Raw genomic sequence first — 27070 nt, forward strand, 5'->3', positions numbered from 1 at the left:
TTAAAAGCCAAGAAATTATCTGAAAGAAAATAGAATCACCTGCCTGAAACTTTGCCCAGAAAAGGTTGAGTTATAGCACAATCAAGTGAACGCACCTGACATAATGACTCCATCTGCCTGCCCCAAGATGACTTTCATTCAAAACTCAGAGAATTATGAGAAAAGTTAGGTCAGTCAGAAAAAAAACAAAATCTTTATCTCTCACAATACATGCAGAGGATAAAGTCTCCATCCCAAATTACCTGTGTGACTTTTGGCAAGTCACTATTCACAAGTAGCCTGTTCCACATACCACAGTGGTCTCTGGAATGAAGTGTCAAGGGACAAAGCACCTTCACACAGGGTTCTGATGCTCTTATTTTCCACAACTTCAAGCTTTTTTTTCTCATACGGTCTTTGGTTAATACAGGTTTCTTACTTCTCCACCTCAAAATCATTTTTGCTATTAAAGGAATACAATATTTATAAAATGCTGTGCTCTGAATGTACAGCCTTTGAGCTGTAACTGCTCAATTGAAACCCTTAATATAGGGCCTGCTGGCTCTTCAAGGTGGAAGGGGACCATTAAAATGTCACCTGAGGTTTCATCTGTTCCCCTGTCCCAGACAGACACTTAATTCAGGACAAGTGGAAAGATAGACTAATCAGACCCTAGGAGAGTAGACACTTGCTCGTGTCTCTGCAAGAAAAGTTCATGCAATATACAGTACAACATTATAATGAATGAAGTACAAGAATATACATAAATAAAGATGACTAGGAATGGATTTGGAACCTAGGGAAGAAAACAGATAAGATATATGTATAAAAACAATCCTATCAGAAGCAAAAATGCAGTTGTAGGGGTTATCACTCCAGACTTCAGCGTATATTGTAGAGCCAAAGTAATACAAATAGCATGGCAGAAAATCAGACACATAGACTAAGGCAACCTCCTACTAATTAACAAAAATCCAAAACACACACTGGAGAAAAAACAGCAGCTTCTCAGTAAATGGTGCTGGGAAAATTGGATGTCTATATGTAGAATGGCACTAATGTCATATCTGTCACCTTTCACGGAAAAAAGCTCTAGAGGGACCTAAACTTGAAACTGGAAACACGGAAAAAAGCTCTAGAAGGACCTAAACTTGAAACTGGAAACACTTAAGTGGATAGAAGAAAATATAGGAAGTTTACTACAGGTTATAAGTCTAAAAACATAACACAGTAAATAGGGCTTCATTGTCTGGGAATTAAGGCCAACAATTGATAAATGGCACCTCATAAAACTAACAAGTTTCTGTACAGCTAAAGAAACAATCAATTGAGTGAAAAGGAGGCCCACAAAATAGGAGAGACTCTTTGCCAGCTATATATCTAACAAAAAAATCATGAACGTATAAAGAACTCAAAAGGCAGAGATAAAATTCCAAATATCCAGTACAAAAAGGATGGAGAGGAGTTACAAATCTTAACAGAGTTCTTCAAAGAAGAAATAAAACTTAGGAATACCCAAAAATGTTTGTCATCCTTAGTATTTAAAAAATTTCAAATCGAAACAACTTTGTGAATTCACCTTACCCAAGTAGATGGCTAACTAAGGTCAAACAACTAATATCAAATGCTGGTGAGATTGTGGTGGGATTGCAAAATAGTCTGGTAACTCCAAAAATCAGTGTGGCAAACTCTCAAGAAGTAAAAATAAACCTACCCTAAGACCCAATTGTAACACTCCTTGATATCCCAAACTACTTGTTATCCTACTCCACAGAATGCTCAGCCACATTCATTGCTCTATTAACAATATGTAGCAAGTGGAAACAATCTAAATGTTCTTCAACTGACCAGTGGATAGTAATTATGTAGCGCGCGCATACACACACACACACACACACACACACACACACACACACACACACACACTACATAATGCTATCCAGCTATAAAGAAAATGCAACCAAGAAATTTGCAAGCAAATGAATGGAACCAGAAAATATTATATTAAGGGAGGTAATCCAGACCCATAAAAACAAGCCTTGCATGTTCTCACTCATCTGCAAACCGGTAATGTAAAAGGGCCACTATTTTAGGAAGCAAAGAGAGGGGAGGAGCCTGATTCAAGTGATCTAAAGAGGAAAGTGGATAAAGGGAGATGGGAACTTCAATTGGTGAGGGGGAAGGAAGTCAATACAGAAGGAGAAAGAAGAAGAAAGTTAAAATAAAACTAAAGATATCTAAAAAAGCCATAAGGAATCATATTATTTATTTCTTAATATGACATATAATTCGTATAAGTCTGTGTATAGTGCATATACATGTGTAGTTTAAATGAAGTTATTCCGCTTGGACTGAAAACATTCTCTCCCACAAGAGCCATAGACTGTTTAACAACAACAACAACAGGCAGGGGAAATCCCTTTCAAGATTCTGGTCAGGGGAGTCTAAGAAACTCACAAAACAATACATTGTTGTTTGCCCTTGGCTGCCTTCACTTCAGACACAAGACCTGAAAGACGCAAGCTGCATTAGACTTGAAAACCTGCTTCGTGAGTACTGTGAGGTTCTTCACAAAATATCAAAGAAGGGAAGAAATAAGTAGTCCTCCTTGGTTGCAATGCCTGTGAACCCTAAAGATATCCCAAAGGTACAATAGTGATGCTCTTGTCTTTGCAGTAACCAACAATTCTCTAATTGAGATTCAGGTCGGTTCAGTAGGAGGAAAATATGCCTGGTACTGAAAAACCTAGTCAATTACCCAGAGGTAGTGAGTTCATGAAAGAGGACCAGCTACTGCTTTCTACTAAACTACTATAATTCCTAACCGCAGTCAAAATATTTATATTATACACATGTGTGTTTCTCATCCTTCATCAAAGAAATCTCATTGCAACCTATAGAGACTATTACATAAACATCTCAATCCCTCAAAATGCAAAAAGAACCCAATCGCAGGGTGTCCAGCCCCAGTTCATACACCTACAATTCCTGCAGCTAAGGATTGTGGAGGATTGCAGAAGAGGGGTCAGAAAGACTGTAAGAGACAGATGAATGGATTCTCTCCAGATAAGTTATTCCCACAGTTCCTCAACAATATGGCTAACTAACAAGACCTGAACAATGGCTATAACCATGGCTATGTGAACACAGAAGGAAGAGATGTTATGGGACCCTCTACCCATAGAAAAAGCACTTCAGACAACGGAAAAGAAATACTGTGAAATGTGGAGAGAGGGAGAATTGGTCTTCCCCAGGGACGAGCTCGCCAATTTGCTATTCAATATCAAGTGGTCAGCCCTGAAATCGTACACAGCAGCCACACTAAACAGACTCAGCAGGCTGTAGTTATTCATTTGGAGTGTGTGTGCATTTAGCAACAATTTAAAATAGTATGTGATTTCTACAGGAATCAAAGTAGGGCACATGGGAGAATCTGAAGAAAAGGAGGGAATAGTATAATATTCTAATTTTAAAAGAATTTTTTCATAATAAAAACCTAAATGCCTCAGATGATGAAGGCAGATGCCAGCATGTCCATTCTCCCAGAGTGCTTTGCTCTTACTCCCTGGGGGTAGGGCTGGCCTCACCACACCATGTAGACTTCTCTGTACCTGCAAGATGTTAACACATTTGCTCTAAGACTCCTTGACTGCAAGGCTGAGGCCAAGGCACTGTGCTGCTAGCTCTATGGGAGACTGTCCCCCTCCCTAGGCTCCCCTTCTCTGTGTGAAATCTACCCACACTCTCCGTCCAACAGAGAACTGTGAACTAAATCTTAACTGTCAGACTTCCTAACTCTGCAGAAAAGTTTCATAGTCTGCCTTTCAATAGGTTAGGATTTAGTGGTTGTTGTTTTTGTTTTCAGAATCTATTCCATGATCCCAATCAGAAAATACAGGGAACTAAGATAGCCTAAAATACATTCCCCAAGCTGTGCCTGATTCAGGATGCCTCACCCAGAGGTTGGGGCATGCAGGAGATTCCAAGTGCAGCAGGGCTCCAGGAGGATCTTGCATGCTGAGATGAACTCTCACCTCCTGCAGTAGCGTGCACACGTGCCATCCCGTTCCTCCTTTGTGGGTTTCCTCCATTTCTAGGACACATTCATACCAACACACCTCTGTATGCTGATACCAATATGTTCTTGGTAATTCTGGAAAACACACAGGTATGTAGACACACTTCCTTTGAGAGAACAAACACTGCTTAATGAGCCCAATCTACAGACAAGAGTTTAAAGGCTTTATTGCCATGCCAGAGACAAGAAACCATGAATTAAAAATGATTATTTTCATAGCACTGCTAAAGACTGGAGATTCAAGGGGTTCATAATGGATTCCAGAGGATTAGTATCAAGCAAGAGCAGCCTGACGGCCTCTGAAACGGGAGCAGTAGTCTATTTTTTTCCCCTAACCTCAAACTGAAAACAACTCAAATAACTCACGATGAGGAAACAATGTAAACATATATCGTTAAAGGTCATACTGTGAATTATTATTCAACAATGAAGAATTAAATATTGTTGTAATCGTATGGATGACTCCTCAAAACAGCAGCTAGGCAGGCATCGAGACTTTTGTCACGAATGCTTTTTCCCACTTGTCTGGGATATTTTCCCGAATGAACTGTGTCGTGTTCTCTAACTATCAAAATGCACAAATATGATCAAGAAATGCCTTAGTTTTCCTTCTAATCTTGAGACTCTCTAGGAGGGTACAGCCAGGGGAACCCCAGGGGAAAGGAGCAAGGTGCATCAAGGTACATCCTCCTTCGTGAAGCTGCAATTACACATGACAGTCAAGATGGTTTGTCTACAAAATTATTAGTTCAAGTTTGCTCACTAGAAATCCCATGTGAATATATACCTTGTTGGAGTCACTCATGACTGAAAAGTCAGGGGAGATCGAACCTAATTGTCACATGACATCATAAAGATAATCTTATATATGGTCTATAGAAAGGTATTTGTTAAGATACTAAATTAGATGATGGTCCTGTGTTCAGAGAAGGAAAGAAAATGTGAACATTAGTTCCTAGTAGCTTGTAGATGTACAATTCTGCCAGTGAGCTGGTCAACATTACCTCCAATTGTATTAGTGCCATATAATCTTGAATTGTAGTGCTCTTGGGAAGCCCCGGTGTGTTACCTAAACTAGCCATTCAGTGCTTAAAGCCATATGGTCTCCTTTGGAGTAACAGTTGTTCATTTTGTTGAGGATGGCAGAGGGATCAGGAAAAGCCATTACCCCGGTGCATATGGAAGCCATCCCGGGCACTACAGAGACTGTTTCTCACAGCACGAGTTCACTTCCCTTAATCATACTTTATGCTCTCCAAAAATAACGCGGAGGAAACATACATTATGTACTTAAAGATAGACCATCTGTTTTCTTTCTCTGCCAGGAGAGGAATTCCTTATTAAAATGAAAGCCTCAGGTCATCACAGGAAGCAGAAAGCTAAGATAAATGTCTTTCCCTTTCACCCTCCCCACCAAAACCCCCATATGTGCAGAATGGTCCCCATGGCCACTCAGTAAAACAGGTGGATACACTTAACATTCACACACAGGCCATTAACTAGATGCACACCCATAACCAGGGATTCCCTACCAGCACCATAGTATATCTGACATAATGTTTGTATCAAATGCTGACTTTTAGAAATGTCTGTCATGAGGTATTGAAGCCAAAAGGACAAGAGGTAGGCTATTTTCATCTCTGTATGTCCCGAGCTGCTCACTCCAATCACAGATTGCTGCAATACATGTGTCAAACAAATGCAATTATAAAGAGCTGTGTCTTTTCTGCAAAACCTTAGGCTGGTGGTGCCTACCATTGTGCACAGCCATCACCTAGGTCTTTGCTAAAATATAAAAGTGTCCAAGATTTCCTTCTAATGCAAAACACTAGCTGCCTGATGAAGTAGCCTTTCAACATATTTAGCTCATATTTAGGAAAGATGTTTAAAAACTGAAATTTTTAATAATCCATATCTGTCTTAGTCTAATCATATAGCTGCAAGAAAATAAAAATAGAGACTGGGTCATCTGTAAACAGTGGAGTTTGTTTATTGCAAGTTCTGTGGGCAGGGGTAGCAGGGCCAATGCTCCAGCAGATTCTGAGCTTAGTACAATATCAGGGGATCATGTGACTGGGTCCTTCGGGGAATAATAGTGCTGTGGCCTTGCATGGTAGAAAGCAGATGAGCAAAAAGTCAAAGGAAAATAGCTTCTCCACATCTGTCTATGACGGTGCTAATCATGATCCAATCATCTGTCAAAGCCTCCATCATAAGGAAGCCATGTTGGTGATGAAGCTTAAATAGGTGCATTTATAAGGCACATTAAGATTACAGTGATGTCCCCTGTAGTCCACAAAACCCATACTAAAGAAGATTGTTGGTCAAGCAATAGAAAAAAATGGTAATTTAGGCCAATTTTTGAAATAGATGACAGAAGTGTAAGGAATGGTTTTGAAGCCTAGGATTTTAAAACATTCTTTCCTAAATTAATTTTGGCAAAAGATTTCACAAAATTAATGAATACTGTAAATAATTGGCATACTTACAACCTCAGATTAACAAATCTCAAGCAGAGAATTTTCAACAGATAGATGGACAATTATAAATAGAGATTAGATCCATATATAGATATAAATGATAGAGATAGATGATATAGGCAGAGAAAATTATATATATACGTATATATATATAGAGAGAGAGAGAATAGAATTTTCAGAGCAAACAGATGTAGTAGGCCTTCATATCATTGAACTCCATTCATCTGCAAAACGAATGTTCTAATGACACCACTAATAGCAAGTGCTACCTTGATACAAGATACAAAACAGGCATGTGTCAGTCAGAGCATCTCATTCTTTTCCATTAAAATAGCTGCAACTCCTGGCAGTTGGTGCTTGCTGAATGAATGACAACCTGTATTTTTACAAGATTCTGTCTAGGCCAAAGCAATTCAAAGCAATGAACCTGGCCATGAGGAGGAACTGAAGCCTCGTGAGTCCCAAAGGGCAACTTCTGCCCTTTAAAAACCTCTGCACTTACAACATACATGGTTCAGAGTAAGCTTTCTAGAAATGACTTCTAATCCCCTTGATATGTTATATCTCTTTTGTAGAGAACAAAATATGGCCCCATCACCTTTGGCTTAGGAAAGCTGGGATGCTTGAAGATGTAGCATGGTGGGTTGAGCTGACAGACAGGCTGTACTTCCAGGTGGACCAAGGCAGAGGGTTTTGCCTCTGAAATGAATAGAGAAAGAAATCAATGGCTGGAGCTCTATAGATTAAGACCAAGAAGGCTGGGAAGAGCTGACAAGTGCCAGGCATAGAAACATTTGCCCATAGTGCTCCAACTGTGCACTTGACTCCTGCAGATAGCCTTCTCCCAGCACAGCCATCCCTAACAAGAAGCAATTCACCAGAGTTAGAAAGGTAATAAACCTACCTCTTCTTCTCCTCCTCACCTTCAATCCCACTCTATTTTCAGATGCAGAATGACCTCTCCCGCATGCATCACTATCGAGCCAACCCCCAAACCCACTATAAAACTTTAAAAGCTCTCTAATATTTGCTCAGCCCGGTTTGAGAATGTAGCCTGCGAGATATGTTATCATCTCACTGGATTTTCGAAGAAGGAACAGCTTGGAGCTAGCAATAGGAATAGCATAGCAGGAAATTTCTATATGCCCAAATAGAAGGTAAATTCGCCCTTGCAATACACTCCATGGAGCTCAAGAATGAATTCTTTCTAGTTATCTAGCTGTCCAGGCATTCGAAATAGATCATTTCCTTGGCAATTCAGCCAGGACAGAAAGAATCGGCAAATGTGCTTTGAATCTATAATATATGGAAGTCTGCCACCCAGAAAAAGAATACGACTGTACGTTAAAAAGTTAGAACCTTCATTATTAGAATACTTTCAGTTCTGAAGAAAACTTTTTCCAACCTCCCAGGGGTGTCTATTAGTTATTATTTGAGAATTAAATTGGTGTGTTTTCTGGAATGCACTTTCAGATCAATAAATGGATCCTCTTCTCCACACCTATATCAATTATGGAGGGTAGAGAAGTTCCTACAGGAAGGTGTATTCTAATAGACTATGGAAAGAAGGGTTTGCCATATTACAGAAGTCGGGGATGGCAGGAATGTATGCTGCGTTGAGAAGAGGCAAATTGAGTAAGTATGGAAGTAAGTAGAGACCAGGGGAGGAACCATGCGACTGATGCACTTAGAAATGTACTAAGTGAGTCTTTTGTGAAAAGAATATGTCTCTTTGAAGAAATCAAGCTACGTGATAGAGTGATGAATAGCTGTGAACATTTATAGCAATATACGGACTATTCCTAGTCTTCGTTTTTATGATGAAAGCTTGTGCTTGGAAATTTCCACTCACATAGGAATATGGAGACCTTCATCACTGCTGGCCCGGTGTATCCATGGCAGATTTTCAGGTCCTGTGGATCTGAGGTTACGACTTGGAAGTTCCAGGAATAATTGCTTCATCCAGCAGCTGTTCTTTACAAAGTCTGCTGCCACTGGGCACCTCTGCAAACACAATAGGGAACAGAACAAATACTGGGCCAGCAAAGCACAATGATCTTCTCTCGGGGGCCACTTAGAAACTTCTGATCTAGGTGTCCTAGCCCAACACTCTTGCAATCTGAAAGTGCCTTTGAGCAGTTTCAATTTACCTATACCTATGTGTGTGTGTGTGTGTGTGTGTGTGTGTGTGTGTGTGTGTGTAATCTACATGTGCATATAATCTATCACATATATAACAGGGCTGAGTTCTCTCGTTTGACAAGAAAAGACAAAAACATAGGACTATAATCTCTGACTTACAGTGGTGTCATAGAGAACTTGCCGATGCAGCAAGTTGATAATTAAGGAATCTGACATAGCAACTATTTTACTTAATTAATTTTTCTTATACCTTCCCCTGGCTGCTTTTGGAACCTGGTGATTTATTTCAATAAAAATCCATTCTCTCTCATCTCATTCAGAGAAGAGAAAAATGAAAATAACAAACCCTTCTTCTTGAGCTTCATGTGGTCTGTGAATTGTTTCTTGGGTATTCCATGATTTGGGGCTAATATCCACTTACCAGTAAGTGTATACCTTGTGTGTTCTTTTGTGACTGGGTTACCTCATTCAGGATGATATTTTCTAGTTCCATCCATTTGCCTAAGAATTTTATGAAGTTGTTGTTTTTAATAGCTGAGTGGTACTCCATTATGTAAATGTACCACATTTTCTGCATCCATTCCCCCGTTGAAGGACATCTGGGTTCTTTCCAGCTTCTGGCTATTATAAATAAGACTGCCATGAACACAAACATAGCAGCTTCAGTTCTTTTTAGAAGGGGGGGGGGGGACAAATACGCAGGGGAGTAAATACAAAGACAAAGTGTGGAGCAGGGACTGAAGGAGAGGCCATCCAAAGGCTGCCCCACCTGGAGATCCATCCCATATACAGACACCAAACCTAGATATTATTATGGATGCCAAGAGTACTTGCTGACAGGAGCCTGATGTAGGTGTCTCCTGAGAGGCTTTGCCAGAGTCTGACATATACAGAGGCAAATGCTCGCAGACAACCATTGCACTGAGCATGGGGTCCCCAATGGAGGAGTTAAAGAAAGGACTGAAGGAGCTGAAGGGGTTTGTAACCCATAGGAACAAGAATATCAAACAGACCACACACACACAAAAGTTCCCAGCGACTAAACCACCAATCAAAGAGTACACATGGAGAAACCCATGTCTCCAGCTGCATATGTATCAGAAAATGGCCTTGTTGGACATTAATGGGAGAAGAGGCCCTTAGTCCTGGGAAGGTTCGATGCTCCAGTGTAGGGAAATGCCAGGGCAGGGAGGTGGGAGTGGGTGGGTGGGTAAGTGCTCTCATAGAAGCAGGGGAAGGAGGATGAGATGAGGTTTCCAGAGGGAAAACCAGGAAAGGGTATAACATTTGAAATGTAAATAACTAAAATACCAAATAAAAAAGAGAAAAAGAAAAAAACAAACCCATGTGTGCACAGTGTTTCTCTGTTGGGAAGATTCTCACCTGTGGTTTCTATTTGCATATATGCAAATGCATCATCCACTCTAGTGGTAAAGAACATCTTCAAATTACTTTGTTGTTGAAAACATATTTTACTTCACAGTTTCTATCTTACTTAACACCCTAAAACTTCTCTGAGTGGAAATGGTAATTGGTTAGCATAGAAGCATCTACCTACTCCTTTAACATCCTTCACTCCTTTATAAAGAAAGTGCTACTCAGAGGGATTAATGAGCATATGCCAAAGCACACAGGAGATGAGTAAGAAGGAAAGAGGTTACTACTCTAATCAAAATTCCTCCTTCACTACCAAATATATCTACAATAGGACATTCAGGTACCATTGCTCAGGGACCTTTCAGAATGAGATAACCCAATCCTATCAAGTCTGGATTTTGTTCATGGTTCTATAGATTTGCTGTGGTTTCCTCTTCTTTCAATGTGACAACTGTCATTTCTCTTTGCTGGCAAAATGTTTCCTGTAACTGTTTACTTTTTCTTTGGTGTTCGAGTTTGTGTGTGTGGTGGTGTGTTAGCTCACATTCAGAGGTCAAAGGAAGACATTGGGTATCCTGTTTCATCTGTCTCTACCTTATGCCGTCAATGCATGATCTCTCACTGAACCTGGAGCCAGGCTAGTGACCCACAAGCCCCAGTGAACCTCCTGTCGTCATCTCAGAGTGCTGGGGTTACAGGTTCACAGCACCACAACCCCTAACTTATTATGTAGGTGCTAGAGATTAGAACTCAATTCTTCATGTTTGCACAGTAAGCACTCTTACTCCCCAGAGCCATCTCCTTAGGTCTCAGTCCACTATCTAAATTTATTTTTAAATCCCTGTGTCTTTAAAACCTGCACCACAGCAATTCTCAGAAATGTGTAAATAGTGGCGGATCTGAGACGGAGTAGGGAGCAGAAGTTTCTGTTGAAACAAAAAGCACAGATACGGGCTTCCTCTGATGTCTTCTGTGAATACTCACCAGGCTGTTTTCATTCCTTGGTGCTCAGAATGAATTAAACTCCAGATGGAAGAATCCTTCAGTCTGTCTTTCCATTTTTTCCTGCCTCTCTTCTTTGGGAATCACTGGCGTGAGCATGCGCAGCATGTCTGTCCACCCACCTCATTCTCCTTCCTGCCCAGCTAAGGATGTATCAGTTGCTCCTTCTTTCGTTTGCCCATTCAGCACAGATATTTTGAGGGTGTCTCTACCTACCAGGCATTATTCAAGATATGAGAGTGACAGAGATTTAAAAAAGGACCAGAACCTGGCTTCAAGTTGCTGATAATTTGCAGAGGCTGTGAATATAACAGCACACAAGCTGTGTTGCAATCCAGGTATGTCCAAAGGATGCTATGAGCATAAAGGGATTCCTGTTGAGACCTTGCAAGAAGAAAGTCTTCTCTACTGCATTAGCCTAGTGGTTTTCAGGAGCAAAGTGTTCAAGATGATGCCCCAGGCAGGAGGTTCATACCTACAGGCAGGAGGCAGCAGGGGGAAAGGCGCCATGGCTGGGGACTGTCATGACTGTAGAGAGTCCCATTCACACTGACTGCTGTGCTTGCTGACGTCTGAGCTGTAGATCCAATATCAAGGTTTCAAAAGTTTGAAAACACCATCTTGCTAAACTCCATAATGCTAACATCACCTCACTAGAGTGGTTTCTGTAAATGACTGGAAAATAGTCACTCTCCAGTGAGAGTGGCATAATACCATTCCAAGCATCCGCCCTGACATGGGCCTTTCTCAGAACCTATTGATTGACACCTTCTTTGTTAACACCACTCTTGATTTTCCCACAAATAATGGTTTCACTGTGTTTGTGTAGGACATTTTAGGTTCACCACACAAGAGAAGCAAAGGGCCCAGAAGTAAACATTTTCTAATGTTCTGGGTAAGTCCATCTGCCAGCCATACTCTGAGGAGAACAGTGGAGATAGAGAATGTGTTAATTTACTTCTTCCACAATGTATCCAGACATAAAATATCACCTTACGCTTCATGTAATCATATTTTAAAATGACATTTCATATGTGCAAGAAATCATTGTAAACCATTTTCTAGGCCTGGATCTCAACATGTGACTATGCCTGCCTTGTAACTTGCTGTGTGGATGAGGCTGCCCTTGAACTCAGACATCTACGGACATCTTCCTCCAAGTGATGGAGTTAAAAGCCTGCAATACCACTTCTGCCTTATTTGGAGTTTTAAAATATGTAAAATAATCGGACATAAAAAAACACATCAAAGTGTGAGAGGAAGCAATATACACACTTCAGTAATGGCTAAATTTATCATCCATTGTTGATTCCCAGAGGGGTTCATTCATAGAGAGGAAGATAGCCTTTATTCGATTCTTGGGGCATTAATAGATAAAGATGTTTTCCAGTTTGAGTATTATTATTTATTTCTGTTTTGGATACCACCCAAAGGTGTAAAAAACAGCTGATTTAAACGGAATATTGTCATAAGTTTTTCAGAAACTAGAGCCTGTTCTCTAGCTAATAAAATCATTCTCTTGACTGCCGCTTTAGAAGACGCTTTCATAGCATGAAAGTGCCCCATCCCTCCAGGAGAACATCAGTACAGCCAACGGCAGTACAATTTGATTAGAAGAATGACTTTAACACGAAAGCACTCTGAAGGTCCACTGCATGCATGTTCACTGTGTTCACATAGAAATGGGATGTGATTAAAGGGAGTGCTCTCTTGTAAGAAGACCTTTGTTTAAACAATGCATGGTCTAAATCTAAAATGTAAGCAGACCAGGGGTTCATGCTTAGAGGGTTTATTCCCAGCCAGGAGAGCTGCTTCAGGGGGTTAGAGATCTTATAGGGGTGGGGGAAGCTGCTGATCTGATCCTATGCTCCCCGCTTCCTGGTCAGCAGTAATATGAGCATCCTCTGTGGAGAAAGAGGAACACTCCTCCATTGTTGGTGGGATTGCAAACTGGTACAACCATTCTGGAAATCAGTCTGGAGGATCCTCAGAAAATTGGACATTGAACTGCCTGAGGATCCAGCTATACCTCTCTTGGGCATATACCCAAAAGATGCCCCAACATATAAAAAAGACACGTGCTCCACTATGTTCATTGCAGCCTTATTTATAATAGCCAGAAGCTGGAAAGAACCCAGATGCCCTTCAACAGAGGAATGGATACAGAAAATGTGGTACATCTACACAATGGAATATTACTCAGCTATCAAAAACAACGACTTTATGAAATTCGTAGGCAAATGGTTGGAACTGGAAAACATCATCCTGAGTGAGCTAACCCAATCACAGAAAGACATACATGGTATGCACTCATTGATAAGTGGCTATTAGCCCAAATGCTTGAATTACCCTAGATACCTAGAACAAATGAAACTCAAGACGGATGATCAAAATGTGAATGCTTCACTCCTTCTTTAAAAGGGGAACAAGAATACCCTTGGCAGGGAAGGGAGAGGCAAAGATTAAAACAGAGAGAAGGAACACCCATTCAGAGCCTGCCCCACATGTGGCCCATACATATACAGCCACCCAATTAGACAAGATGGATGAAGCAAAGAAGTGCAGACCGACAGGAGCCGGATGTAGATTGCTCCTGAGAGACACAGCCAGAATACAGCAAATACAGAGGCAAATGCCAGCAGCAAACCACTGAACTGAGAATAGGTCCCCCGTTGAAGGAATCAGAGAAAGAACTGGAAGAGCTTGAAGGGGCTCGTGACCCCAAAAGTACAACAATGTCAAGCAACCAGAGCTTCCAGGGACTAAGCCACTACCTAAAGACTATACATGGACTGACCCTGGACTCTGACCCCATAGGTAGCAATGAATATCCTAGTAAGAGCACCAGTGGAAGGGGAAGCCCTGGGTCCTGCTAAGACTGAACCCCCAGTGAACTAGACTATGGGGGGAGGGCGGCAATGGGGGGAGGGTTGGGAGGGGAACACCCATAAGGAAGGGGAGGGGGGAGGGGGATGTTTGCCCGGAAACCGGGAAAGGGAATAACACTTGAAATGTATATAAGAAATACTCAAGTTAATTAAAAAAAAAAAAGAAAGAAAACACACACCCCCCCCCAAAAAATGTGAATGCTTCACTCCTTCTTTAAAAGGGGAACAAGAATACCCTTGGCAGGGAAGAGAGAGGCAAAGATTAAAACAGAGACTGAAGGAACACCCATTCAGAGCCTGCCCCACATGTGGCCCATACATATACAGCCACCCAATTAGACAAGATGGATGAAGCAAAGAAGGGCAGGCCGACAGGAGCCGGATGTAGATCGCTCCTGAGAGACACAGCCAGAATACAGCAAATACAGAGGCGAATGCCAGCCGCAAACCACTGAACTGAGAATAGGACCCCCGTTGAAGGAATCAGAGAAAGAACTGGAAGAGCTTGAAGGGGCTCGAGACCCCATATGTACAACAATGCCAAGCAACCAGAGCTTCCAGGGACTAAGCCACTACCTAAAGACTATACATGGACTGACCCTGGACTCTGACCTCATAGGTAGCAATGAATATCCTAGTAAGAGCACCAGTGGAAGGAGAAGCCCTGGGTCCTGCTAAGACTGAGCCCCCAGTGAACTAGACTGGTGGGGGGAGGGCGGCAATGGGGGGAGGGTTGGGAGGGGAACACCCATAAGGAAGGGGAGGGGGGAGGGGGATGTTTGCCCGGATACCGGGAAAGGGAATAACACTCGAAATGTATATAAGAAATACTCAAGTTAATAAAAAAAAAAAAAAAAGAAGGGAAGGGGGAGGGGCTAGGGGGATGTTGGCCCATAAACCGGGAAAGGGAATAACACTCGAAATGTGAATAAGAAATACTCAAGTTAATAAAAAAAAATTAAAAAAATTAAAAAAAAAATATGAGCATCCTCTGCTATAGTTCTTGCTCCCATGGACCACTAACAAAAAGTATTTCATCCTGTAAAATATTTCCTTCAGCATTGTGGACATGACAAAACAAACATGACTAAAAGCAAACCCCTAAAGTAGTGCTCAAAGGTTTTGGCCTTGCACAATAACTTTAGTTCCCAAGCAAAGAGAAAGGATGATTCTCTATGACCTTTCACACTTTGCAAACATGCAGAGTGGCTTGCATTCCAACTAGAGCGGAAGACCTCCTTGTGGAGCTCCCGGGATGCAGCTGAGTGCTGCATCATAGGGTCTGAAGGCCTCGCGGAAGCTCTCAGAGGCAAGGACAATCAATGCTTAGGACCTGAGCCTGCTGTGCCTTCAGCCTCTCTTATATGACCCATGTTTGGTGCATGCCTCACAGAGGTGGCTGTTGAGAACCATATGCGTCAACACATTCACCGACATGTGCACACCCACACCCATAGTGTGCACTGAAGCGTGACAACATAGCACACTGGCTTTTCCTCATCTCTCTGCCTGCTGTGGGAGCTCTGAAGTGCAGCCAGGACTCAAAGTGGGTCAGAGGGCTTTTCTGTCAGCTCGAGAAGCAATCCTTTCTAAATTAAACACCAGGTGTGAAGCAAGTCTCCTTCTTTGTGTTCCCCTCTGCGGCGAGTACACAGAAATGCCTGCACAAGTGCTAGATAATCCATGCATAATTCACCAGGCTATGCTTTCCAGATGTGCAGTCACCCCTGCCTCCCCCCTGACAGCTGGGCTTTGTTTTTTGAGACACAATATTGGCCACAGCCGGATCTGACTCCAGCATCCCAGCCTGCCTTGCAGCATGACTATGGCTGTCTGTCTCTTGTCTCCTGGTCCTGTCCAGCAAGTCCCCCACTCCTATCTCATCTTCTGCTGCTGTCTGGACTTCTCTGACCTTTGACTTACAGGGACTTTTCCTACTTTCCCTCATCATGCTTTAAAGCTGAAATTGAATTTACCTTTACAACGTAAACATTTCTTTTCCAGTGTGGAGGATTTATGGTTTCCTTTCTCATGCCTGTGAGGGGCCTTTTCCAAGGCTGAGAAGAAACTTCTGGGGGAGACTTAAGATAATGATTTGCTTTAAAGGGAGAAAAATATAGAGGAACACTGGCATGTTTGTCTCGAGGGACAGATATGGCAGCTATAACACTGGGTCACCATCTAACCTCCCTGTTTTTGCACCTATGGTATACAGCCAGCACAACAGATGTCACACACAGCCTTGAAGGAAGACAAACAGAAAATGCCTATAGAGGGTCCATCTATATTCTGTTGCTCTCCCACAGAATGTCCCACAAGAAGGACCTAAGTTACACACTTTAATGGAAGTTGCCTGATTTATATTTCTTCTCCAGGATCCACATGCTCTCTGTGCTTAGGAGGTCACCTGAGCTGACTTTGTTTTGTTTTATTTATTCGTTTGTTTGTTTATGGTTTGTTTTTTTTCTCTTACTTAAACAGACTTGCTAGGGGTATTATGAAAATCAAATAGATATGTCATAAAGTGCTTAACTTAGTATCAGGCAACACTAAATGTTCTCTCTTACTACATTTTATTATTTATTTGGCACTGCAGTTCCTGCCCGAGTCCTTATTTTAGCTATAAAAACATTGAAGCCTGGACTCATCCCATGTCGTAAAGTAGGGCCCCAGGAGCCCAGCTAAATTTATAGGCAGAGTATCTGAACTCCAACTCCCAGACTTCACGCCAGTCTACCCTACCCTTGCCTCTTGGTTTTCCTTCTGAAAATTAGCCTTGGGATCCTGGAGTTCCAGTCACAAAGTGAAGCAACAACAGGAACTGAATTCAAGACATAATTGTCACCACTGCAACATCTGTTCATGGGGACAGATCTGCTAGTGTTCTTCTAGGGTCTTGACTGTTCGAATTTTGTTTGAAGAATCAATTCCATGTTTTTCCAAAGCATAATCAATCCATGTCTAATTAAAGAGTCTGGATGACCACTCTCCTCTTTATGCCAGCTCAGTGTCTACCTGCCTTGGCTAAGGGACAGTGAGCTCTGAATCAGTAATTTCTTCCATTTTGATATCATTAATAGACATTTTTTGTAATCACTCTCTAGATGGCTCTTTGTAGTCTTTGAGTCCCTTCTCCTAATGTGCAGCAAGCTTGGCAGTCCCAGCTCTATGCTATCCATTGAGGATTTATTCTTTGGTTTCTCTAGCTGCTAATTTGGAGAAGGATGTTGAGCACAGTGGAACAAACAATGGTGCCCATCCCTTGGCCTGTCATTGACATGTTCTAACACTTGAATCTGAGTTCATCTTTCTTATCATGTAAGGGTCTTTTCATTCTCAAGCTTTCTGAACTCTCAGCTCCACGACTCACCAAATGGTCACAGTCAAAGCCATTCTCTTTAGCTCATGTTTTACCAAGTCTTTGTCTTGACTGGATTTAAGGTAGGTTCTCCATCTGATGCTGCAGACCAATTCAGAAGGTGTCTTCTGTCTGTCTTCTTGGCCTTCGGCTTTCGCATGACTTCCCAGCAATTGCTAGACTTGTTTCCAGGCTCCCTCTCTTTGTCTCCAGTGCAACTCATTCATTGCCTTGATATTAGCATTGTCCTTGACACAAAATTTCAAAGAAATAAAACTAAGAAGGAGTACTAGCAGAGGCATGACATGACAAACTACACATGGCTGACTTCTTGGTGAAAAGCTATCCCTGGGGGCAGATCTTAGATAGAAATCTATATGGTCTGGCATCCGAGTGAGCATACATCATTTTGTAATTAATTTGGAGAGTTGAGAAGAAACATTAACTATTGATTCCAATTAGCTTTGGGCTCTAAATTAATTGTTTTCTTGCTTGAAAATTTCCAAGTTAATGGTTAGGGGGTGGAAGGACAGCAGTGTTACAAGGCTGTGTATCTGTAGAATGGAATTATAACATCAGGTAGGAAGATTTCTCTATTTAATTTTGCTTTTACTTTTCGATTCTAATTTCATCAACAAGTAAAAGTGCTTCAGAGAACTTAGGCTACAGTTCAGCCATAATCCCAGTCAGAGACTAGCATTTTCAAATTCCTTTAGAGTTCTTCTCAGTTTTTTTCCCTTATAGAGAACTAACAATGAAGGCCAGGAATCGCTGCAGAGAGGTGTTTATGAAATATTCCTTATTGTTGCATAGGCTCTGACAAGTGACGTCATCTAGGCATCTGGTATCTTGAGTCTTGTGTTCTTAGATTGTCCTCTTAGCTCTAAGCATGACATTCACTCTGCTCTGTGAACACTTTATAGTTTCCCTCATCCACATCTGCAGCTACTTATTAATCCCAGTGACCTAATCCTGACCTTTGAGCCTCACAGGGAGAGCCATAATTCTGGTCTACCAATATATTAATTTCTCTTCCCCAGTATGTCAGTCAGAGATTTCTCATAGCCTTTTGTGGTGAAGATAATAAGTTGATACCAGAAATCAAAATAACCAGATATTAACAAGTTTTTCCCGATGCTTGGCTTTGTTTAGAGAAAACAGGGTCTTCTTGGGTCTTCTAGGGCTGGATTTTTTTTTATGTCAAACCCCCAAGCCTAGCAAAGTAGAACAAAGAGATCCATTGTCTCCAGTGGTCAGCCTCTTTCCACAATGGAAAAAAGTCTTCATAGTGCTCAATGGATGACTTGGGTGTCCAGGTAGGAGCAAGCAGAGCAATGATTCTATGCTGGCTTCCCGTTTAGCAAGAAGAGCCTTATTTGGACATAGGTTGCCAGTGGAAACAGACCTCCAGAGGAAGGCTCAGCTAAACTTCAGGTAGGATGTACCTCAGAACTGTAACAATGACTGGTGAAGTCTCTCAGGTTGATGGCCCTAAGGCAATTGACACAAAATATTTATTATAGAAAACAAGGCCCCTGCAATTACTGAAAGCCAATGAAAACAGCCCTGAAATCTGGGCAGGTTACAGTCTGAATGGGAACTGAAACTGGTTCCAAAGGTCATTCAGAATGGGGACCTCACACCCAGAACCAGTTCCCAGAGTACAAAGGACAGTTGCCATAGTTAAGATGCTGGCCTGTGTAGCAGCAGAGAAAACCAGGACAATAGTTGGGGCCAGATATAAAGACAGGTAAAGCAGTGGTTTTCATGGCAACCACAAAGGTAAAGAGCATAAAAATTGAGAACTATCTGGAAATCGTTTATTTAAAATGACCCAAAAGTAACCCTGTAGAAGCTAAATAATGTATTCAAAAATTCTAAAGACTCAGATTCATGCTGGTAGGTGAGGTAGCATATGACTGAAACATCAACACTCAAGGGGAAGGCTGGGGAAGAAGGATTGAGTGAGTTCACGGGGGCGTGGGGCTTGGAGGAAGAAAAAAGAATAAGGAGGAAGAGGAAAAATGATCACCTCAGTAACATGACTAGAATAAGACAGAGGAGTTTGTCTTACTGAAGAGCAGACATTTAGGGCTGTAGAGCAAGATGGTGCTCAGGCCCACGGGGATTTCCAGGAAGGCACCCAAGCCACGCTTTCGCTCAGTTTCGTTTACACTTATCGATTTATATTGTTCTTACTCTACTAAGAGGTGCTCAAAAATTGAGATCCCACTCTGCTTGGATTTAGAGATACAAAGAGCCAAAAGTAAAGCATTCCAGAGCCTCCCTAGGATTCCCATTTCCTAGACCTAAACATGACACTGGCCATTTCAAGTCGTCTCAATTCCTAAGCCACATGTGTCATGGAGTCAGAAATATTGACCTAAGTGTCGCCTCCTTTGCCTTGCACGGCACACAGTTCTCAGCAGATAGTAGGGGCCCGGATGAATTCTAGTAAGGAATTTGGTTTGAGCAGAGTAGTTAGTGGTGGTTTCTTAGAGCAGATCGTCTAAAATCAGTGCTGACAATGAGAAGGAACATAAACTACACCAGGTAAAGGGACTAAAAACTTCAAGGGGAGACATAATGTCAACCAAATGGCCAGGATGGAAGGGTAAGAAGTCAATGTACTCTTGTCCATAGCAGTAGACCCTAAGCAGTGACCCCTAACCATTAGAGGTGACTCTCCCCATCTCTCCCATTCTAGAGTTTTATGTGGCAAGAAGAGAGAATGATCCAGAGACTGGCTACAACATATATCATCATTAATAATTGCTTAAGTGGGAAATTAAGATAATACAAGAGAAGGGACTTAAAATTCTTCTCTACGTCTCTGTCTACAGGCACTGCTTGGCTCCCATGAAATTTATCATTTATTCTTGTAGAAGCAAAATTAAAAAGACAAATAGATGACTTAAAAATATGTTTCCAAAGTGAGTTTTGTTCTCTTAGGGAAATAATTGATGTTTCCTAAAAGCAACAAAAGTATACCAATAGGTCTCATCTGTGCATGCCTTTCTGAGTTATAACATGTAAGAGGATGTTTCATATTTCAAAATACTTATTACTCAATATTGATGATGAATAGTGTACTGGGATTCATTACAAGGACAAAAGAATTTCTCAACTTTGAGGACACTAGACACAAACTTCAAAGCACAGAGAATTCAGACATTTCATCCATGTCAGATCCTGTCCTTAGGGAGAAGCACAGTTACGTATGTATGTAGGTGGACAATGTTCACACCCAGACCATCCCACAAGAAGATGCAAACAGGAGGAAGGTCTGGTACTTCTGTGAATGTTCTCCAAAAAGGAACAAGAATTCTTGACTAGCAATTGTGCTAACTCCTTGGCGATTTGGAAGGCATCTTCCAGGCCTCCCAGGAGAGCTCATCTCGGGAGATTTCAGTAGGCTCTGAGGCCGAAAATCATTCTCATCATTGCCAGGTAGAGGAACCTGCTGTGATTATGCCTGAAGTCTACATGCCATCGCCAAGACCCTTATACTAGTTTTGCTCGAATGGCTCAGGATGGTCATTTCTTATTCTAGACAGAAAAGAGTGAGTTACTCTTAAGCCCTGTCCTCCATGTTATCAAATACCTCACGTGATGGAAGCCTTAAACTCTTCTATTCAGAGACTGACTTCAGTTTCCTGTTTCTGTCATCTTAGCCTTGCCACTAATTTTTAAAACAGTATTTTTTTACCAAGCATTTCTTGTTATAGCTATAAAAATACTATTTCAGAACTGACAGTATGAAGTTAAAACAGGGAATTTCTTAGCAACTCGTTGGGCCAAATTCATCTTGACGATGAAGAAACTGAGTGACTGAGACGCTCCAAAGTCCTGGTCGACAAAGACAGGTTTGTACCTGGGATAAACAAGTACAGTAGGGTCACGCTCACTGAGAGGCTCAATTAATAAGACCTCCTCTGCACCCCATAATCCCGAAGGCCCTTACAAAAGTATTTTTATTCCTGATGTTTTCTCTACTGCTGCGTGGAGATACTTGGTGTCTTAAGGCATAAATAAAATACTTGTGGGAGAAAACTATTGGGTTTTCCTCAGACAGATGAATATTGATATCACTTGGAAACCTTGATACTTTTCATGCCTTGCCCTTTTTAACATCAAGCTGCACTATTCATCTGGTGAGCTGCTTCTGAATTCAGATGGCTGCTTTAATTTCTTACCTGAATATTCCTACCTCTGAGTATCTCTCTGACAAGCCACAATTAAATACTCGGTCTTTTTTATAACTGTTTAAGGAGAATCTCAGCCATTGTCTGTTGTCTAAAACAAGTTCTGATGCCATGACTCCTTTCATAGTGAAAACCCTTTTACTTTTGTAATTACAGACACAATCCTAGGCATTTAAAACTGTAGGTCAAAGACTATAAAATCTGTAAACCATCCACTACGAACACCCATTGTACAGACTTAGGAGATCTGTAAGAATAAACAATTATGTGCCACTCCAATATTCACTGTTGCAGTCTAGTGTCTCAATCTGCACCTGCAACTTTGTTCCTAAACAACCATTTTATTTTCAAAAAAATTATTTTTATGTGTGTGAGTATTTTGCCCAAATGCATGCATGTGCACCGCATGCATGCCTGGTAACGATAGAGGGCAGAAGATGGCTCAGATCTCCTGGAACTGAAGTTTCAGGTGATTGGATGCTGTTTATGGGTGCAGAGAACTGAGCCCAGGTCTATTACAAAAGCAGCAAGTATTCTTAACTGCTGAGCCATTTCTCCAGACCCAGGACTCTGTTGTACTTTAAGCTAAGTATTTGGATATAGAACTACAGAGACATTCACAGAGTTGAAGCATTAGAATCATTCACTGTGTCAAACTGTCTAAGAAACTGTCCATACAAATATATTTGATTTATGAAATACTATGTTTATCCTGTCATTTTCACTCTGGGCACTTGAAATTTATTTTTCACAGTTGTGTGGAAGCTGGGTAAGTTCATTCATTCTGATGTAAACATTTTAATGATAATATTTATTCCTAACCACATTGAACCATGTAAATTCATATTCACGTTACCTATGCTTCTGAAACTGATTACAGATACATTCTCACACATGGATTCCTGATATGAGCATTTAAAAATATTAACATTTTAGTAGTCCGATTTTATTCTTGCACATGCTCTTACAGAATCCCAACATTTTTAGCATTTTTACCCCCAAATAAAAAGGATATCTGCCAATAAATACATTGTCACTGCAACTACCTTTTACGGAAATAATTGGTTTGAGAAGTAGAAGTTTCAATCAAAGACACGTGTGTGAATTTGTCAGCCATTCTTTCCTGCTGGGTCTGCCAACTTCCACTTAAGTTCTAGGTCTGACACGCAAGAGGCCATGTGTATATTATGTGTGTAAATACACAAATCACAGTCATGGTAATACCTAGTCAATCCCGAATTTCGGGGCCCCCCCAGGACTCAGTTTTGCAGACAGGGTCCATATTTGTGTTAAAAGTCATGCAAGTTATGGAATCGAGTAATAAATATTAACTCAATTTCCTGGCCGCCTCACTGGTTCTGAAGGCCTGTTGATAGTTGAGCTCTGCAGCGATATCTCACGCACTCTAGTGTTTCAGGGAGGTGCAGTTCCTGCTCACCTCACCAGAATGGACCAGATGTGGAGCACATACGCCAAGGACCGGAAGCAGAGACTATGTAACCCGGAGGTGCACTTCATAAAGGGTCCCACAGTATTAGAAGTGGCCAATTAATTCCCTCTTAGAAGCAGCATGTAAATATTATGAAACTTCAGGGTCAATATATCCTTCTTCCCGCATGGCATCCTATCCACACATTTTTAAAAATACAATTTAACTGAAAACAAAGCCACAAAAACATACCAATACTTAACAAGGCCTAAAAGCCACCCACAGCTGTCCAGGCTAAAAATTAGGGGGGCTTGTGCTGTAGAGTGTACGGAGAAACAGGGGCCTGGGGGTGGTAAAGCCAGAGAATTCTGACTCACACAGTAATATCTGGATGATTCTCAGGGTTCCCTGTTTTCCTAAAAAAATAAATAAATCAAGTCACAAACTAAAATGTAATAAGAACAGAAGAGCTCAATTAGGAAGTGACGCTTCAGTGCGAACAGCACAGAATGATTAACCCGGGCATTTCCAGTTTTGAAAACGAGGGGTTTCACTCCTACGTGACTTTTATTTGCTGTACTGCTGGGCTTTTGATTTAAAGCAAATTCTTTCTGAGTTTTAAAAAACCTTTGCTTTCTTCAGGGGATAGGTAAATACTATTATTTTTCTTTCTTTTTTTCTGCTGTTTGTTTTTATTTTCATATACAATCGATACATCAGATTTGTACAAGTGCTTCAGGTCTCCAGCATGACGTCCTTTATTTAAATCTGCCTGTGTGGAGATTCTTACAATGGAGCCTGCTAGCACAGCATAATTGGCCACAGTTAGCTGTGTGTAGGCATGTATTAATACTTAAGATATTTGTCCACTCAACGATTTTCAAGTATTTGTAACAATATGGACAGACCTAGAGGACATTATGCTGGGTGAAATGAGTTAAATGGAAACAATACTGCCTGATAATATTTATATATTTAAAAAAACCTGAAGACCACAACTTTGGGAGAAAGTAGTCAAACCATGTTTATCAGGGATTGAGAGGCACAAGAAATGGGAAGATATTGGTCAAAGCAAACACTTTCCTACTATTACACAAATAAATTGAAAGGTTCCAAAGCACCATAGGCACCTGTGGTTATAGGAATGTATTACATGTTTCTTGCTTTCAAAGATAGTATTTATCCCTGCTCCTTACCTGTAGAAGTTGGTATTCTCTTGACTACTGTGCCATTGTGCATGCACACACCATTTGACTCCTCCTCTTACTTGAAACTGGCCTGGAAAGCTCCAGACACGCTGTCTGCTCTGCGTGTTCCACAAGATGTGCAAGCATAAGGCTCTGTAAACTATGCCAACACTATCTTTCTGGGTTAAGGTATTTAGGCCGACACACAGAAGCTTCATGAGGAAACACTTAGATGTTTCTAGAGATGGTTTTATCGGACCACTGATCATGCATCCCTCCTAACCATACCTGAGACTCCTCATACACTCATTTCCTCATGTCTACACAGTTCATTGGAAAGCTACTCTTTTAGAACATGCCGAAGCTTGTCCCTCTCAGGAGGCCTACCGCTGACTACACTTCACTCTTAAGTGAAATCGTGACCTTCCCCCAGATCTGAGCGCACCCATCCCTTCTCTGGTGCTTTCAGTTGTTGCTCCACATCCTAGTCCTGCCTCTCCACAGGACACTGCTGCCCCTGCCCTGTATTCTGCAATAGAGGTTTCTGACATTCCAGAAGTTCTCCAAACACTCAACTTGTTAGAGATGTCTGCATTTCTAACTGAAGTCTATGTGACAAGGAATACCAACCTCTCTGACACACCCACCCCTGGGACTCCGGAGACGGCCTTCTTGCAACTTGACTATTGAAAGCTCTGTTTCATGTCTTGAGACATTACCTACGATTGTATGCTTCTGTGGACCTGGAAAGTGATCTTAGCAGGTGCTGTGCAAACAGTGCCTGCCATCCTTATAACACCAGAACAAAACACAGTATTGTCACTTAGCTAAAAGATGAGCCAAAAATAACTTTGCAATCTTCCTGGAATCTTGTAAGCTCTATTATTCTGCTCCTGTGCTGGGACCAAGACATGAATTTGAATTTTGTAACATATATGTATGTGTGTGCATCTATATCTATATCTATTTCTATATCTGTATCTATATAGTAGGGGTAGATGTGGGTGGGTATATGGGTGTGTGGGGGTGTGTGGGGGTTTGTGGGGGGAGTATATAGGGGTGTGTGCCCATACCATTATAATACTTGTGATCAAAGGAAAACTTGCAGGAGAAGGTTCTCTCTTGCCACCAAGTGGTTTGTGACCATAGGACTTAAGTGTGATGTTGGGTGCCTTTACCCACTAGTCTGCTACTGGCCCAATCTTAAAACTCTAATTGCCTCTCCACATCTGCCTTGTATTGGACTTTAGTGTACACACGCTGGTGAGGAGAAAGCAAAGTCACTTGGAAACTTCACACGATGCCTTGCTTCACTTGTACCAGGTAAGGGCTCGCTTATAAAGCCGTCAGCAAAACCAGGCAGTGCAATGTCAAACTACAGCATTCATATTGAGGGGACAATGAGTAAGCGGATGCATTAAATAGTAATTACAGTGTTGCTTAATTAAATAATTGATGAATGGTGAGACTGTTAATTATTCTTCAGAGAATCTTTTTAAATTACCACCGGGAGCAATTACTGTGCTTTCAGAGATTATCTGGATTTTTTTTTAAACAGGAACACTGAGAGTTAATAGTATCATTTATTTTTTTTCCAAAAGGTTCCTTTCTCCTTTTTTTCCGCTTAGGGACTAGGTACCCTGCCTCAGACTGGGCAACAACAATGTGTGATTCCCATGGAGCCTACTCCTGGGTCAGAGGTGAAGAGTTCGAAAACTGGAGCATTGAAATAAAGCATAGCTAAATGATGACAACAGAGAAAGCTCCTGGACTTGGGTGGCCAGGAAGGAAACTATCTAGGCAGAAGTGGCATCCTTAGTATAACAAGATGAATCTGGTACTTCAGAAACAAAATCCAGGCCAGAGAGATAGGTCACTGGGTCAAGCTGCCTGCCAACAAGCCTGATGACGTGAGTTCAGTCTCCTAGGCTCTCATGGTGGAAGGAACATGCCAACATCCACATGTTGTCCTCTGACTTCTACACGCATATTATGCCATTAACAGACACGTGCGTGCACGCACGCGTGAGCGTGAGCGCGAGCACACAAACACACACACACACACACACACACACCAGCATAAAAAAATATATGAATGGAATACAATGTTTAAAGATTTAAAAATTTTTAAATGTTATTTATGTGCATGGGTGCTTTGCCTACATGTATGATGTATGACTGTGTACATCCCATGTGTGTCTGGTGCTCATGGAGTCCAGAAGACAACAGAACCTTTAGAACTGGAGTTACAGATGATAGCGAGCATCCGTGGATGCTGAGAGTTGAACCCAGGTCCTCAGGAAGAGCAGCTGGTGTTCTTATCAATCCATATAATTCTTTTTAATTCCAGCGTTGTGGAAATCCTACTGCCTTGGGACCTCTGTATGCCTATTTGTGACAATACAATATTTACTGAATGGGAACCAGAGCAACTATTCAACAGAAATGAGCTGTCTCACAAAGCTTGGTTCTGGATGTCCTCTGGGTATGTTATACCATGATTACCCTGCACCTTGAAGAGAATGGTTATCTTAAGAAGGGTCCTCTGCATTGGAAGGCTGTTCGAATACACTCACAAAAAGCTGAAAGCACTACATCCTTTTTCTTGTGTTACCTCACCTGATTATTGTGGCTCTGTTTTACCATTGTAAGCTTGTATTAGACCATAGCAATGGTGACTAGGCGAATCAAGACCTATACCTAGGCCTGGCTGATATAAAGCCAATGCCTCTAGTCTACACATCACTGTCTTCTTCTAAGTAATGGTAGTCAAGACTAATTCCCTTACATTGACTGCATGCTCAAGGATCAGTTGTGCTAGCTAAATTCAGGACATTTAAATGCACATTAAATGCTTACATATTACAGAGGTCTAAAATTTTGGCACTTATCCTTATCACTAGTTAACTTGATTTGCAGAATTACCCAATTACAGAATGGTTGTG

At 41.4% G+C, this 27070-nt stretch overlaps 1 protein-coding gene across 1 annotated transcript in view; it reads right to left on the minus strand.

Annotated features, from left to right (window-relative positions):
* LOC103691162 (uncharacterized) overlaps positions 1 to 27070 on the minus strand; it is a 232173-nt gene that overhangs the window by 3244 nt on the left and 201859 nt on the right. Inside the window, exons 4-6 of the mRNA XM_087601255.1 lie at positions 8390 to 8541; positions 7136 to 7236; positions 4014 to 4132 (exon numbers count right to left, since the gene is read on the minus strand). Coding sequence (XP_087457381.1) covers positions 7143 to 7236; positions 8390 to 8541 — 246 coding nt within the window. The 3' untranslated portion in view covers positions 4014 to 4132; positions 7136 to 7142. The remainder of the gene's footprint in view (positions 1 to 4013; positions 4133 to 7135; positions 7237 to 8389; positions 8542 to 27070) is intronic.

This window comes from Rattus norvegicus, chromosome 1 (genome assembly GCF_021556685.1).
Source record: "Rattus norvegicus strain SHRSP/BbbUtx chromosome 1, alternate assembly SHRSP_T2T, whole genome shotgun sequence".
Classification (NCBI taxonomy): Eukaryota; Metazoa; Chordata; class Mammalia; order Rodentia; family Muridae; genus Rattus; species Rattus norvegicus.